Genomic DNA, 14799 nt, shown 5'->3' on the forward strand with positions numbered 1-14799 from the left:
CCGCTCCACATGATACATTAACGAAGGAAGACTTATTAACCCATTCAAGCATGTGAAATAACGAAATATGGGGCGATAAATAACTTCCACTCACACCAAGTTAACTTTGATGTCAGAGAATTTGTCTACAAGTAAAAGCTTCATATACCTCATCTGTGCTTCAACGTATTTTGGCACACGTGCTCTCATATGCACATTGGTAATAATGACACTGTATCAAGGGGCTAACGATGAACTGGAGGTTTCGCTAGTTAAGCCAAGCACCACGTTAATAAGGCAATAAATAGGAAGAGGTAAAGAAGAGCAGAATAAGATGAGGCATCCAGTGCCTCTGTTATGAATCTCTACATCGGCTGGGCAGACCCAGCCGTTGTGAGCCACTGAGCGAACGCTTGCGGGTTTCTGGTCTGAAGAAAGACAGTGCCGGGGCCTGCATTTATTAGTATTGTTTTAGCGGAGCTACAGTACGCTTAAAAGGAGCTTACCTGTAAATTTGCACACCAAGCCTTCGCCGGAGGACAGGCCAGAGATGATCCCTCCGCTAGCGACGCGCTCAAGTACGTATTTGCAGTTCCAAGCAACAAGATGGCCGTTATCGATGATATATCTCTCGTTCTCGTGAAGCTGTATGGTTGAATAAATATCTTTGTACACATAACAAAATGATTGGCGGCCCAAAAGGTAGAACCTACATCCTTGCGAATAATGGCTCCAAAACTGCCTACCCACAAGATACCCTGCCCCGAAATCTTGTACACAAATAGACCTTCGCCCGAGAACATTGCCTTGCCAATATTCTGACTCTTGTATTCCTTAACAATACCTTGGGTGGCAGCTATGAACGCATCCTTCCCTACGCTCCACTGCTCGCGGCCAGTAAGTTGTAGATGCGAGATGTCGCCAAGGGCGCTGGGCGCAAGCAGGAGCTCGCCCGGACCGGTGTAAGTAGAATGTGTCATTTCGCCGCCAACCAGCAACTTTTTCATGCTAAATTTAACCTGGCCTTTGAGGGTAACCTGTGCGGACATAGCAATCATAACACCTATATTCCAATGTCAGAACCTGCCTTCCCTACGCCCTCTTTAAGATGCTCAATGGCGATTGAGAACACGCACCTGGTTTGGCAACTATTGGACACCCAGCCGCCAACTGTATCGTCAGAATCGTATTCGTATCCCGATGGCTAATCCTAAAGCTCCCGCCGTTGAAGGTTCCAACATCATCCTGTGTCGTGTTTCCAGCGCCCATGAAGTGTACCTGTGCTGGCGCGCCGCCGGGCATCTGGCTCGGCACGTTCACATTTAAAGGCTGAGGAGAAGGAGATGGTGCTGTCCCACCATATCCGGGGTGCTGTCCTACATTTCCACCGGGTGGGGGTGGTTGTCCGCCGGGTGGGGGGTAGGAAGCGCGCTGCTGGTCGCTATATTGCTGCTGCTGCTGTTGTTGTTGAGGTGGAGGGGGGTAGTTCTGCGCAGGTGGGCTTGAGGTCGGCGGAGGAGGGTAGAACTGCCCTGGCTGCGGGGGAGGAGCAAAATGCTGCTGTCCTTGTCCTTGTCCTTGTTGCTGGTCTATAGAAAATCAGTACTGTTCTCTAGAAGAAGGATTTTGAACGCGCTGAAGTACCTGGAGGTGGATATGTGGGCTTTTCGGGAGGAGCTGCAACGTGGTGAGCTACGAATCGACCCTAGCTGGTAAGGTTTCTTGCTTACGAGGGTAGTAGTTCCCCTGCGGTGGAGGGCTTCCTTGCCCGTAACCTGACATGCTGGAGTTCGGTTCTTGAAAATATTTTGCCCACCTATTCTATCTATCCAGAGAATCACGGAGGTAAAATAGAGAGCGGCACAGGTTTGTGAGAGCAATATGGGGTGAGACTGCACAGCCTCAATGTATTACCTCTAAGCGCCGTTTGGTACCCCGCAGCAGTTGGCTTTCAAAATCACAAGCCTATCAAATCGCGGGAAGCACAGCAAGACCAAGAATGCAAAACAGAGACAGAAAACTTTTGTAGCAGTTGGGATGAAATGGTGGACGATATGCTGGCAGCAATTCGCTTTTGTACCTCAAGAAGACAAGGCCATAAAGCTCAGAGGCTCCCATGCAGGGCATCTGGCGCTTATCGGAGACTGGGACTAGCTTGCTTGGTCTAATAATAATCCAGGCATCGCGTTCGACTGGATGAATGGTGGACTGGTTCAAAACACGGTGCAAAATAGTAGGAATCATCACTGTGTTAAGCGCCTGCGTTACTAATTGAGAGGGGTGCAATCTTAGTTTTGTATGCGGTTACGCGGACTACGCTTGGTAGACGGAACTGTTCATTGGTTCGAGGTGTATATGTTACTGGGAAGCTGGTCTACTCGTTATACACGACCGATACGTGTCTCTATCAGCTATTTGAACCTAATTTTCGCCATTTATGCTACGTTTTTTATCATACTTTGCCGTAAAACCATAAACAAGTTTGTGCCGTTTGTAATCAAGAGGACCATGATCCTGCCTAGGCAAGAAAATGCAGTGGGCCTTCAGCCAGCTAGAGACGACCGAGCCGAAGTTGAAGAGAATCAATGAAAGTGAATGAAAAGAATACATATATGGCTTAACCCTGCTGTCTCTTTCTCTTGCCGACCTGTGCTGAGAAACCGGTCTTGATAGCCGTAACACTGCGTCTACTACCGCAAGAATTGCATGTGACAAAGTACAGACGATTTTCTCCTTTGTTTAAGTCGGTATCTGGACTACGACACGTCTTACATGTAACGTATTCAACGATGTATCGACGCAATACGTTCTCGATTTGTTTTTGTTGGAATCGACCTTTGATGACCAGGCGTCTGCTGCCGTCCACGCTTCCGCTCGTACCTAACTCGGCAAAGAGAAACTGGGTGACATGTTCGTCTGTTCGTTTCATTCGTTTACATATCTCAGCAATGTTGGCGAAGATTGTTTTCTTGTTTCCTTCGCGGAGACACTGCGGCGGAGGAATCTTGTAGCTCTTTGAGCCGCTAGAGGCGAGGTCTGGATGTTGCGAGTGTAGAAGCGTGAAAAAGCGATTGAGAAGAAGGTTGTAGTTGATAGGTTGAGTATTGTCATGAGCCCATATTCCGGTGCCCTTCATCATGTCTCCTTCCTCAATGGGAGCTGGCTCAGCGTCATCTTCGCCGTCTGCCTTATCTCCAGCTGCTTCAGCCAGTTTTGCCTCAAAGTCATCTGCATCTAACTTTGGAGCCTTCTTTTTCTTCTTCTTCTTAAGAGCACTGGGGTCAAATTCCCCATCGCCAGCAGGTGTCTCAGCATCCTCCCCATCCTTTGATTTGCTGCTCTTCTTCTTTTTCTTTTTCGCAAGGTCCTTGAACATGTCGGTAACCTCGTCAACCGGGTCCGCCCTCTCTCCGGCACCATCATCTGGGGACATTAGCGCACGTCCATAAGTATTTAATAAGGAAGTGGGCTAACCCAACGATTCACTGGGCGCACTTTCGATAAAGGACCTACCGGCTGCGTGTGACTCTGCGGAGTTCTTTTGTCCGTTCATTCCTGCTGCTTGTTCTATAACTTGTCCGTCGCTATCAACTATGGTGGTGCCCTCGCTAAACGCGACTGATTTTCGCGGTTTACGTTCGACTGGTGCTTCGACCTTTACAAGAAGCTGTTAGTTGAAAGCTCAACATATTCGGAGTGAAACTGATAGTGGGGAGGTATAGACGGTGCTGGTAAACATGTCCGCCACTGGAAACTGAAATTTGGACGTGGTGCACGGAAAGGAAAATGACGTACAACTTCAGCCATGATTGTGGTATTCTAGGAACTCTGCCCTCTTCCTTTGTAGTCTCTAAGGATACGATCGCTCAAGCAGTGTTGTGGGTAAGGAATAGATCGGATGCTAGAGATTCTGAGAGATGAGTCGGACAAATGCAGTGCCAAGATTTAATCACGTGTCAATGTTCTGGCTAAGCTTCGGTGCATGCTTACCAGGTAGGTATCGCCATCGGCGCGCTCTCAACAGTCGGCGACAACGCCTCTACCAGTTTCCTACCTAGGACACCAACTTCCAATGTCCTAGGTTTCGTCGCCTCGAGATTTTCTCAGTCTCCTACAGTGTTTTAGCTATCTGCTACTGTCCATCCCTGCCATCACCATGTCCATGACGAACTCGAGCTCCTTCATCATACCTTCAGACGACGCCGACGAAGTCGACTCGCTCCCCTCAACATCCACTACATCTTCTCTCCCTGATGACGATGAAATATCTGATGCTGAACGGGAATGGCGCGAGTCGCTCCAGCAATTGGAGCTGCTACTAACTATGGTTGTGGTGCCCTATGTGGGGAAGTATTTTGGGCGGAAGTGTGCATACTGGAGTGAGTGGTAATCCTCCTTTTCGGTTGGGATTACTAGGGATTTTTAAGAATGCATTGATGGTTTGAGATTTAGCGAATGGATGAGCCAGTGTCTAAGAAGCTAGAATATTGAGGCTAACTTGATGGATAGGCTGGGCAAAGTTCATGGAGTGGAAATACCCCGTCGAGGTCATTGTGACAAGTCCGAAGGCGTTTAAAGGCGCTGGGGCTGTCGAGGCTACTGCCTCTTTGTGAGAGGCGCGGGCCGCCTAGCCGGACTAGTATAATTCCTTTAGAGAAGATGCGAACGCAGACATGCATCAGAGGCATATACGACATGTGATAAATACACCGGCGTTCTGGGGAGAGGTTACTGGGAACTCGACTCTGGGATCAAAGGAGGAGTAGCATGCACGGCGGCTGTCGATTCTCGCATATAATGACATTCTCGAGGAAAAAGAACGCCGCCTCAGCATACGTTGGCTTGATTACTGCCGACGACCATGGCAGGTACCTGGAAGCTACAAGAAATTTTAAGGCAGCTTTAAGTGAGCGCTGCGAATCTTCTCATTGCCTATTTTGTCTTTATTTCGGCTCCTCGAGAATTCATTAATGGTTGTCTTCCTGTTGGTCGCATACAGGTATTTAAATACACAACGCAGTGTGGAGCTGGTCAATACCTAGGACGATAGACGTGAACCCTTCTATTCTTGTCTTTCATAACTGAGCTTCCAGCCGCTGCTATATATTTCCTTTGTAGGATGATGACTCTGTAGTCTTCATTCCACCCTCCGCACCGTAAATCTCTTCCATCTTTAAATGCCCCGCGGACTTTCTTTCACCCCATGATGCGCAACTTCTCGAAGAAGTAGCTGGCGTAGAATATGCACCTTATATTTCCGGAACTAGCGACCTTCTTGCTAACAAAGTCACGAAGCTGTTTGGATCCGCCTATTCTGGGTGTGGTACTATGCCACTAAATCGCAGAGAAATTGAGCTTGTGCCGTCGCTTTTCTTAGGGTGCGCATTTATCTTATGTCGAATATCACCACAAGCATCTTATGAATCATCAGCGACTATAAAAGTAGTTGAAATTTCAAACTTAGCCGTAAATTCCTAGAGTCCATACCTTCGCTTAAGAGACTAATCCTAGCAACATTATCCTGAGCAGAGACAGTTGTAGTCTTGCGCTTCTTAGGCGCGGGTATACCCTTCATATCTCTTTTCTTTGGGAAAGCCTAGATATTGTGATAAATCTTATTCCTCTCACCCTTATGTGGGACTTGTCACTGACTCTAATCTCACCCTGAAATCTGGTGACCTTGTATTCACTAAAGTCAGTGAGATCCCGAATCTCATGACTACAGAGAAATAGTACACTAAACTTGATGGCATGCGTTTCAAATTGATAAAAATCGACTCACCTAACAGCATTTCAGCTGTCCATATCCATCCGTCAAGGACGCTATCCGAGATTTCATTATCACACATACTCTCGGGCAAGCTAGAACCATTTTTTTAGTTTCCTTGTACGTGCATTTAGTAGAACGCTCTAGCACTGATGAAGCTGTTGGCCTTGCCAGCAAGGCTTGGTTGGAGGCAATATCTGCTAGATGCAACTCGGGCCTTGGTTAGCTTCGTCAGCAGCGACAGCCTGTACAAGGTTAGGATACTGACGGAATTACGACCAAGAGGAGACCTGGTGCTTAATGGACGTACTTAGTCGGACCAGAGTGAGATAATTGCAGTTGCTAGCTGGAGGTTACAGTAGACCTTTGAACACGACGTGATTTATCTCATAAATTACACCACCTTGGCGCATCCGGTTGAAAGCGCGTGTTGATCTTGATGATCAAACGGCAGAGTTTATACCCTTTGAAGTAATGCGCACGGCCATTTTAACGTATTTTTACCTTTTTTTAGGTATAATCTACGTATTTTGATTAGCGTGATCAACACGCGCTTTCAACCAGATGCGTAGAATGGGGGGCACGTGCATACTGCTCCCTATACTTCCTTGAATTCTCTGCGAAGCATCTGAGACCACTGCCAAACCTGACGACATTTTTTACATCTAATTACTCCAAAAAATACTATGAGGCGAAATCCCTTTAGCTTCTCTACCCGCTCCACTAGGTAGCTATATTGCAACTATTTATATAAAAAGTTAGATATGGATGGTCGGTCTAAAATCTGCAAAGATACATTTTAAAATCTAACTCACCTTTTACGACGCTATATCTTGTGCCTTAATATAATAGATATAGGGCTAAAATATATATAGGGACGTCCAGGTTCGCTCGAAGTATAATACGGAGCGTCTGATTTATGAAATAAGACATGATCTCATTGAGGCGCCTAGCCATATGCACGTTTCTATTTCCGTTTGGAACTTCTCAAGGTTTAGATAAAAATTCTATCCCCCATCGCATTAATAGGACGAGAGAATTCTCCCATTACTATCCTTGCATACAGCGTCTCTTCAATTCCGGCGGTTAGCGCAGCCACATCTGCACGGCCTTTTTGTAGGGGAAGTTTTGGTATTTTTGCTGTTTAAGGGAAAGTTAATAAAACACGCTAACCACCGGATGCGCCAGGAGGCTGTAATAGAGTCCATGCAAATGTGGCCCGTGCGCAAAGCTTTAGAACACCAAAGTATGGCAGAACGCATGACCGCCCACGAATGTAGCCCTTTAATTGGTGCGCACGGACGACAGTTTTATGGACGCAACTATCTATGCAAGGGATAACTTTATCAACTTAGTACAACGCAAACTCCAGAATTGAATGCCAAGAGCCAAGAGCCAATTTTCTTTTGCACAATGGGATACTTCCAGGAAGACGTGGCGGAGCTCAGAAGCCCACTTTCTCTCGAGAAGCCACAATATGTATGCCGCGCTGGAGAATTCCAGCCTGTGTTCCCCTCCCAGCCGGAGACAGAAAACACAGCAGAAAACACCAACAACTCAACAGCTCCACAGCTGTAAATCGTTTCAACAGTCGGATATCGTCCACCAAAATATATATCACAATCCTGCAGGATCAAATAAGTCGCGATACCACACCTCACGATGGTCGACCCTATTGGCGCTACTGGCCTGGTACTTGCCAGCCTCACTCTTCCTGCTCAAGTCTTTAGTAGCTGTGTGCTAGCCTACACAACGATCTCCGACATCAGAACAACTGGGAGACAATTGAATGCGCTGTTCTGGCTCTTCAAACTGCAACATACACGATTTCTAGTCTGGGGCCAAAATTCGGACGTTTATCGCGATGGAATAAACCCGGAAAATCTGTCTCAGCCTGTATATGAGATGATTGTTTCCACTTTGATGCAGATCAAAGATTTGCTTCAGGATTTTGATCGGCTCCGAGAACACTATGGAATCCAGGAACTTCCGGCATCAAATATACGCGATCCGCAGGTATCAAACCGTGAGATCAGAAGGCAGGCGACTATGGTCTTCCAAGTTCAGAAAAGTTGTTCACTTTTTCGAAAGCTAAAGTGGGCAGTCTACGACAGAGACAAATTTGCGGGTCTCGTTAATCAGCTCACTCAATACAATGACGCGCTTTATCAATTCTCGCCTCTAATCAGACGGCCGTCTCAGACTGTTGCAATCGAGGCCGAAGCTCTGGCGACGGCAATTGTGGATGAGGGATTGCAAGGCGTTCAGTATCTCCAGAATGCTGTATCTAACGGCCAAATGGGGCAGAGAACAACAGCGTATCTCGGCGGAGTGGGACTTGCAGCAGTTGAGAATGGGCCAACTAGCTCGCCAATTTATTTCACCCCATCTCGGAATTTGCTCATGGACTTCCGTCAGATTCAAATGCTGAGGCTCCCCAATGATACCCCTAAACGCCGTGCCTGGGCTCAATTATCAATGAACACGGGATATGCACCTTCGCTTGTGGTGGTCGAATGGCGTCCATACAACCAAATGAATGTTGTTGGGCAGATTAAAGCTGCCTTGCAGATCAAGGTGGAAGCCCTAGTTAAGATGCTTCAGCAAGGGCCCAAACCGCCAGGCTTTCGAATTCTTGATTGTCTTGGTTATTTGGAGGACAACCAAATCCCAAGATTTGGCTTGGTATTTCGCTATCCACACCTAAATGCTAACCAGGCGGGTCCATTCGCTCCTTTGACATTGTTCCAAATCATTGCCAAACAGAAACGTCCGTATCTTGGCGATCGTTTTCAGCTTGCTGGTTTTCTTGCTGAGTCGCTCTACGAACTTCACTCGAGCCGCTGGCTTCACAAGAGTGTCAACTCTCATAATATTCTTTTCTTTAGACAGGATTCCGACTGTTCTGCTACGCCGCAATCTGCCTACACGAGTAGTGTCTATAACTCTCAATCTCAACCTAACATTCCATCTCTCATGAACCCATATTTCACCGGCTTTGCTCTTGCCCGACCGGATGACCCAACTTCTGTCTCGTCACAGACCCACCCAGACCCAGACGTTGGTATCTACCGCCACCCAGATGTTCAAGGCCTAGGAGGCAAGCCGATTTTGCCCTATCATTGTATTCACGACATTTATAGCTTGGGTGCCGTGCTCTTAGAGATAGGTACCTGGAGTCACCTTGCAAACTTTTATCAAGCAGGCCAGACCGGGCCTGCCTTTCGAGACCGACTCCTGAGTCAAAAAGTACCACTTCTTGGTGTTTCCATGGGCGAGAAATACATGATAGCTGTGCGGAAGTGTTTTGATGGGCGATTTGACGGCATGCAACTTTTTCAAGATCATGAAAAGGGTGAACCTGACTATATTCTTAACCTTCAACGGAGCTTTTACTGGGAAGTTGTTAAGACCTTGAAGGAATGCCATGTTTAATTGTTTTGTGCTTTTTTTTTGGACGTTTACGACATTGATCTTTCTTTTCCCTCCCTTTAAACATTGTGTAATGCAGAGTATCAGTACAGTTTAGGTAACATCACCTCTCCGAAAGTGTTCGCGCCTTTATTCCAGCTTCATATTGTGGCACCGGATAACATCATGTTTGATTGGGGACGGTGTGAACCCTCACAGTGAGGCTTGCAGACGAGGGCCGGTTTGGGAATGAGTTACCGAGAAACACAAACATCCAAGACTGTGGCGCGAGGGATGCAGAATGGACTGAGTTCCTGCTGCCTAACGCTGCCTATCACAAGCGTGAACACCCTATTCTGATCGTTCAACAACTGGAGGCTGAGACACTTCACATTGCCAAGACTTAGTGGCGACGCGCAGCGGCACACAGCCTGAACCTATCTAAAGTCCTCTCGACTTCCCATGCCTTTAGGTTCTGTTCAGATTTCAGAAGCCCCAAAGTAGCCAGAATGAGCTCGACAATCCTTCCCGGGATAGGGGCAGGAGCACAGCACTCGGAAGCTATACCAGCAGAGTCGCTTGCGTACTCGTCCATAACTCTGCTACATCCCGCACACAAGGCTGATGCTCGACACCGATCGCAACCGCTACTACCACCTCTTACCCGAATACTGGACATCTTCTTCCGGCAAAACAAGGCTGGGGGGTTCTTCTCTGGTGCTTGCGCGTTTAATGATGTACAATTCTCTGGTCAAAGACCTATTGTTGGTGTCGGACACCACTTCGTAGTCTATGCGAGTCCCTTCGCAAAGCTAGATGAGATTCCTGAGCAAGTCCGGAAAGCTGGTGCAGAAGTTTATTGTATCAAATCTCCAAACTTCACGTCGAAATCCGAAAATGACGATTTCCAAAGGGAATACTACCACACCACCCTGCAGGAGCTCAGAGTGATGACCCATCCAGATTTGGTTGGTCAAGATAACATCATAAGTCTTCTTGGGCTAGACTTTATGGAAGATTACGATGACTTCAAAATTTCATGGCCCCTACTCCTTATGGAGTACGCGGATTTTGGTACGCTCGACGTATTTCAACAAGATCTCAATGGATTACAACCTGATTTGGCCCGAGGACTACTATTGGACGTGGCAAACGGACTCCAAAGCCTTCACCGTTGCAATGTGATTCATGGAGATGTTAAATCAGAGAATGTTCTCATCTGCCGCCATCCAACACGGCAATATGTTGCGAAAGTATCAGATTTCGGTCTAGCAGTCGTCAATCCATCGCCAGAAAAGCAGCATTATTTGCCTGGATGTACACGGCTATGGAGCGCTCCCGAAGCTCAAACTCAACTGTCAGTCCTTGGTATGCAACTTACAGACGTCTATTCGTTCGGACTTACAGTATGGCGGGTCTTACTTAATTGTGCAAATCCCTTTGAGCGACTCCCACGTACTACCTACGATCAAAATGATTTTGTCCAACAGATGAAATCAAATGAAATATTCCCACAAATCGTCATGCAATCGATTGAAGGGCTACGTGTCACATTCGCCAGTGCGGTAGTCGCTGCGACGCTCAATTTGGATCCTGCTCAGCGAAGTCTAGAAGCAGCGATACATGCACTATCCGGTGTGCCCGCAACGATGCATCACAAAATAGAGGCTAGCAACGACCTTCAATTAAGCGGTTTAGCCCAACGGGATTTGTCAGAAGATGCTGAAACAATTCTAGGAAAAGTAAGTTATAACCACCATCTCTAAGCTCCGTCCTGACTCTTAGCGGGTTTTTTAGTTAATCGAAGCTTTTCCATGGGATTTTGTCCCATTACAAGGCAGACCATCGGTCATATATTCGCTCACCCAGGATTTGGAAACGGCCATGCTATCTAATTCAACCACCAGTCTTCTTGCAGCGAACCTTTACTTTGACATGATGGTCAGCCCTATTATTCAGCTAGGAGATAAAAGCGTAGAAAATTGTTATCGCCTCCTTTTACGGCTGTGCGAACTGGGATCTCAAACACACCGTTCAATTGTGCACCAATACTGCAAAATCAACCAAATGAAATTCGCAGGAGACTATAATCTGGCCTGGTTGGAAGATGCAGCTGGTGAGGGGTCGTACTTTGCCTTCCATACCCTGTCTACGGATTTTCCGCAGAATTTAAGCAACTGGAAGACTAAGATAGAAGCTAATGTCTTGGACGCGTCCACTGGATCCCCTGAAGATTGCCAGAAGATGCTTTTGGTGTACTGTCGAACAGCAAACTTTGATCAATGCCAAATCCTTCTAGACGAAGGTGTTTCTGCGTTTCCCGATTGGGATGAGCCTGGTGTACTTCACTTTCTGGCAATGTCCAATGATCCTCGAGTCCCAGAGTTAGCATCTCGGCTTATCGATGCTGGAGCTGTTTTGGACCATTGGGAAGGCGATCAATCGGATGATGTTTTGCTCTACGGGAAGCTCTCTGGAACACCACTTCACTGGGCTGTTTGGCACAGAAATTTACCGCTTCTTCAAGTATTGACAGAACGAGACTCTAGCCCCGATGAGGACAATGTCAAAAGAGCCGTGTTAATTGCAGCCTCCATGTACTTCTATGATACTCTGGATATCATAAGATCGTGGGTCTCCTCGATGCATCCCCAGCTTTTGTCTAGCGAATTTCTCTCCGCAGTACTAGTTACGGCCACCGAGAATGGTCTGTACCACCTCCCAAGGCTTCTTCGGCATGGTGAAAAGGTAAATACTGCTATGACCCAGACCTTTGAAGTATTGTTGCAAATGCACAGTCCAACGCTAGACCAGTTAGTGGATGCAACTGGATTGGTCAATCAGGCTGTTTGTGGAAATCAAGTGCACTTATTTCGCTATTTCATAGCCCGCTTCGAGCTTAACAAACCCAAGAGGTTCCCCTCCAAAGTAATAGAAGGCATATACAGCTCTTCATTGATGTGTGGGTTCGTCGGGATATTCGATATACTCTATGAATATCGTTTCTTTCCCCTCGATCATCTCTTCGGCGTGGACAAATTCACTGGTTTGCAAGTATGTCTTGCCGTGCGCCAAAGAAATCCATTGTTCATTCGTCGCTATCTCGAATGGGGATGTCCAGTTGATGAGATGGGTGCTACGGCCACTGCAGAATGGACGCCTTTCGCAATGGCTGTCCAGATTGGATTATACGACGTGGCTAGTCTCCTCTTACAACACGGTGCTAACAAGGATGCCGCTGCCGGGTGGTTAGGAGGAACCACTGTTGCTTTCAGAATGCTTAATCAATGGCCTGACGTTCCGATATCCCGAGTTAAGTATCTGTTAGAGGAACTCCCCCGACAGGGTTTCGGTCATGTGAATTTTATAGGGTGGCCTGCGGCTGGCGGAAACCTGCTCTATCCCTTCGCTATGGCTGTTTGGTCACATTATCGAAGTAGCTATAAGTTTGGTGAAACCATGAAATACGTTTTAAGTATGATGGCTGATAAGAGGTGTTTGAATGAGATCGACCGTATGGGCTGCACCGCGCTAAACATGGCGGCACGAAGTGGGAATCTTGAGGTTGTTCGGACGCTAATCGAGGCTGGCGCGGATGTTAATGGGGGATTGGGAGTAGCACCGCTTGATGCTGCTATGGACTGGTGCGAAAAATGGAGAAAAAAAGAAAGAGGATTTGCAAATAGTAAAGTAATTGGCGAACGCAGACATGCAACTAAGATACGGATGCGCGCGGAGGAATTGATCCATCTCTTACGGGCATATGGGGCAAGGGAACGGAGTTTCCTAGAGAACAATCGGATGATACTGGCAACTATTGGCAATGGTGGCTTCAGGCTTCCGAGTGCAGAGGTGATTTCGTGATGCTCGCTCGACCCCAGTTTGAAGTGGGTGAAATTGCTGACCTTTTCCACGACAGATGCTCTTTGAAACAATGTCCGCCGGTTTGGACCGGTCGTCCATGGTCAACCCTGGCAGCATCAAGCTCCATCCTACAAAGAATGATGATTTCACAGCCTACCGCGGCATAGAGACATCAGCACAAAAGGCGCTGAAGGCGGTCGGACGGTGCATAGATCGGACTTTTGGTGACCTTGGCTCTGTCGGTCCTGAAGGGGTAAGTTTAATATGTGGTTTTGTTTTATACTCGTCGATGCTGTATTGAACATGTGCCTGGCTAAAATGAAAACAGTTTCAGAGGGGCTCCAGAATACAACCAGCCAATTCAATAGTGGCTCGTTATCAGCCTCATTCGTGCTACCCGTGGCACCTGTGCCCGTTCGCTAGTGGATACGCTCCCCAAGGCCACATTCCAGGATATGGTCCGACTTTAAATGAACAGCGTACACGATTATGGAACTCAAGCACAAGCACGTTGATCCCACCGCCAAGTCCATCAACGCCATCAAACCCGTCGCTTGCGCAGCAGCGCCAACAGATGCCTGAACGACAAAGCCCTCAAAACCCATATCGTCCTAACGATATGCTGCCAGGTATGCCACAGGTATCAATGTTCAGTTCTGTAATGTCCTCAATCCCGCCCATTCCGATTCGGCCACCGCCGCCACCGTCGCCACAGTTGCCGCCTCCTCCACGACGTACGTCGGAAGAGGTTATCAAGCATATCGAAGCGGCAGTTGTGACACTCCAAAGGCCTTCTGATGATAGTGATCTCTACGAAAATGACACGAAGGCTTTGTCAGGTCACCAAGCCGCCGAGCTTCTCCGACGCGAGTTTTCCGAGCCTATACAGCTTCTGTACAAAGCGTGTAGTTTAGAAGAGTGCGTTGACTTTGCTATCGTTGAGTCTGCAATTATGGGAGCCCTGGGGGCAGAGGCCTTGAAGGGCGTGGAATTGATGCCAGAGCTAAGTTTGGACGGAAGAGAGCTATGGTTACATGNCTTCTGCGCGGAGAACGAGGGTGGGAAAGAGAAGGGCAAGATTGTGGAAGTTTGACAAATATCCTACCGGTACATGCTTGAGTACTAGGTTACTAAGGCAGGCCTATAAAACATGAAACGTGAAGGTGCATCTTGACTGTCCTGACTATCCTGACGGGCCTGGCTGCTGTCCTCACCGTCCTGGCTGCCCTGACCGCTCCGAACTGCCCCCGACCATTTGTGCAGCACCCTTACGGCTCTGACCGTCGCGACCGTTCTCTCGGGAGTCGGTCAGGGTTCGGATCAACCGAGGCACTCAGACTACTTATGCGGGCTAAAGTATAGCGAGTCTGCTTGGGACCAATGAGAGAGGCGGGTAGAGTGAGGGAGGGAAAATCGCTCAAGGTTTGTGATTAGCGGCGATCTTTTTGGAGCGGAGTGGAGTGGAGCGGACTGCTAGCCTTGATAGGCGAGCGTTAGTCCTATTTAGGAATGAGCTAAACTACAAAGTAATTTGGACTCAAATCCACTCCACTCCAGTCCAAAAAGATCACTGCGAGTCAGAGATATTAAGAGATGCTAACAGGTGCTAACAGGTGCTAACAGGTGCTAACAGATGCTAACAGAACGTTCGGGATGGGCGATCGAAACGGATTGATGCTACACCAGTCTTCAGGCCTCCTCGGACGGGCGTAAATTAAAAAATTCTCTGCCCTTTGCGAACCCTCCGCGCGTCCTTGCGTTTTACCTCCCTCCCTTCG

At 47.7% G+C, this 14799-nt stretch overlaps 7 protein-coding genes across 7 annotated transcripts; 4 read left to right on the forward strand and 3 right to left on the reverse strand.

Annotated features, from left to right (window-relative positions):
* Window positions 1-181: 181 nt before the first annotated feature.
* Window positions 182-1700, reverse strand: K441DRAFT_232454 (DUF124-domain-containing protein). The gene is made up of 5 exons (XM_067640650.1): window positions 1624-1700; window positions 1116-1568; window positions 693-1042; window positions 486-624; window positions 182-430 (listed from the first exon to the last, which is right to left on the reverse strand). Exons 2-5 carry the CDS (start codon window positions 1279-1281, stop codon window positions 345-347), a joined length of 741 nt encoding a protein of 246 aa, XP_067500337.1. The 5' UTR covers window positions 1282-1568; window positions 1624-1700; the 3' UTR covers window positions 182-344.
* Window positions 1701-2306: 606 nt separating this feature from the next.
* K441DRAFT_665577 (uncharacterized protein) lies at window positions 2307-3853 on the reverse strand. Its single transcript, XM_067649517.1, has 3 exons — window positions 3775-3853; window positions 3493-3634; window positions 2307-3402 (listed from the first exon to the last, which is right to left on the reverse strand). The coding sequence occupies exons 1-3, from the start codon at window positions 3784-3786 to the stop codon at window positions 2597-2599; spliced, it is 960 nt and encodes a 319-aa protein (XP_067500338.1). The 5' UTR covers window positions 3787-3853; the 3' UTR covers window positions 2307-2596.
* A 288-nt stretch (window positions 3854-4141) lies between these two features.
* On the forward strand, window positions 4142-4592 carry K441DRAFT_577945 (uncharacterized protein; the record flags this gene model as incomplete). Its single annotated transcript, XM_067644272.1, has 2 exons — window positions 4142-4358; window positions 4489-4592. The coding sequence occupies 2 exons, from the start codon at window positions 4142-4144 to the stop codon at window positions 4590-4592; spliced, it is 321 nt and encodes a 106-aa protein (XP_067500339.1).
* A 583-nt stretch (window positions 4593-5175) lies between these two features.
* K441DRAFT_698874 (uncharacterized protein) lies at window positions 5176-6223 on the reverse strand (the record flags this gene model as incomplete). Its single annotated transcript, XM_067653103.1, has 5 exons — window positions 6057-6223; window positions 5762-5991; window positions 5643-5698; window positions 5467-5575; window positions 5176-5288 (listed from the first exon to the last, which is right to left on the reverse strand). The coding sequence occupies exons 2-5, from the start codon at window positions 5826-5828 to the stop codon at window positions 5176-5178; spliced, it is 345 nt and encodes a 114-aa protein (XP_067500340.1). The 5' UTR covers window positions 5829-5991; window positions 6057-6223.
* Window positions 6224-7250: 1027 nt separating this feature from the next.
* K441DRAFT_665580 (uncharacterized protein) lies at window positions 7251-9393 on the forward strand. Its single transcript, XM_067649518.1, has one exon. It carries the CDS (start codon window positions 7409-7411, stop codon window positions 9179-9181), a length of 1773 nt encoding a protein of 590 aa, XP_067500341.1. The 5' UTR covers window positions 7251-7408; the 3' UTR covers window positions 9182-9393.
* Window positions 9394-10039: 646 nt separating this feature from the next.
* On the forward strand, window positions 10040-13352 carry K441DRAFT_232521 (uncharacterized protein). Its single transcript, XM_067640652.1, has 4 exons — window positions 10040-10899; window positions 10955-13017; window positions 13077-13274; window positions 13350-13352. The coding sequence occupies exons 1-3, from the start codon at window positions 10108-10110 to the stop codon at window positions 13186-13188; spliced, it is 2967 nt and encodes a 988-aa protein (XP_067500342.1). The 5' UTR covers window positions 10040-10107; the 3' UTR covers window positions 13189-13274; window positions 13350-13352.
* On the forward strand, window positions 13334-14370 carry K441DRAFT_232519 (uncharacterized protein). The gene has a single exon (XM_067640651.1). It carries the CDS (start codon window positions 13596-13598, stop codon window positions 14112-14114), a length of 519 nt encoding a protein of 172 aa, XP_067500343.1. The 5' UTR covers window positions 13334-13595; the 3' UTR covers window positions 14115-14370.
* Window positions 14371-14799: the final 429 nt, after the last annotated feature.

Source organism: Cenococcum geophilum, assembly GCF_001692895.1.
Source record: "Cenococcum geophilum 1.58 unplaced genomic scaffold K441scaffold_44, whole genome shotgun sequence".
Classification (NCBI taxonomy): domain Eukaryota; kingdom Fungi; phylum Ascomycota; class Dothideomycetes; order Gloniales; family Gloniaceae; genus Cenococcum; species Cenococcum geophilum.

Coding starts and splice junctions, on each gene's coding strand:
- K441DRAFT_232454 (XM_067640650.1), bottom strand. CDS start 1,281: ATGCCCGGCGGCGCGCCAGCACAGGTACACTTCATGGGCGCTGGAAAC. Junction 625..692: donor GAGCCATTATTCGCAAGGAT/GTAGGTTCTACC, acceptor TCAACCATACAG/CTTCACGAGAACGAGAGATA. Junction 431..485: donor CTTGGTGTGCAAATTTACAG/GTAAGCTCCTTT, acceptor TAATAAATGCAG/GCCCCGGCACTGTCTTTCTT.
- K441DRAFT_665577 (XM_067649517.1), bottom strand. Junction 3,403..3,492: donor CGCAGAGTCACACGCAGCCG/GTAGGTCCTTTA, acceptor TAATGTCCCCAG/ATGATGGTGCCGGAGAGAGG.
- K441DRAFT_665580 (XM_067649518.1), top strand. CDS start 7,409: ATGGTCGACCCTATTGGCGCTACTGGCCTGGTACTTGCCAGCCTCACT.
- K441DRAFT_232521 (XM_067640652.1), top strand. CDS start 10,108: ATGACCCATCCAGATTTGGTTGGTCAAGATAACATCATAAGTCTTCTT. Junction 10,900..10,954: donor CTGAAACAATTCTAGGAAAA/GTAAGTTATAAC, acceptor CGGGTTTTTTAG/TTAATCGAAGCTTTTCCATG. Junction 13,018..13,076: donor CCGAGTGCAGAGGTGATTTC/GTGATGCTCGCT, acceptor TTTCCACGACAG/ATGCTCTTTGAAACAATGTC.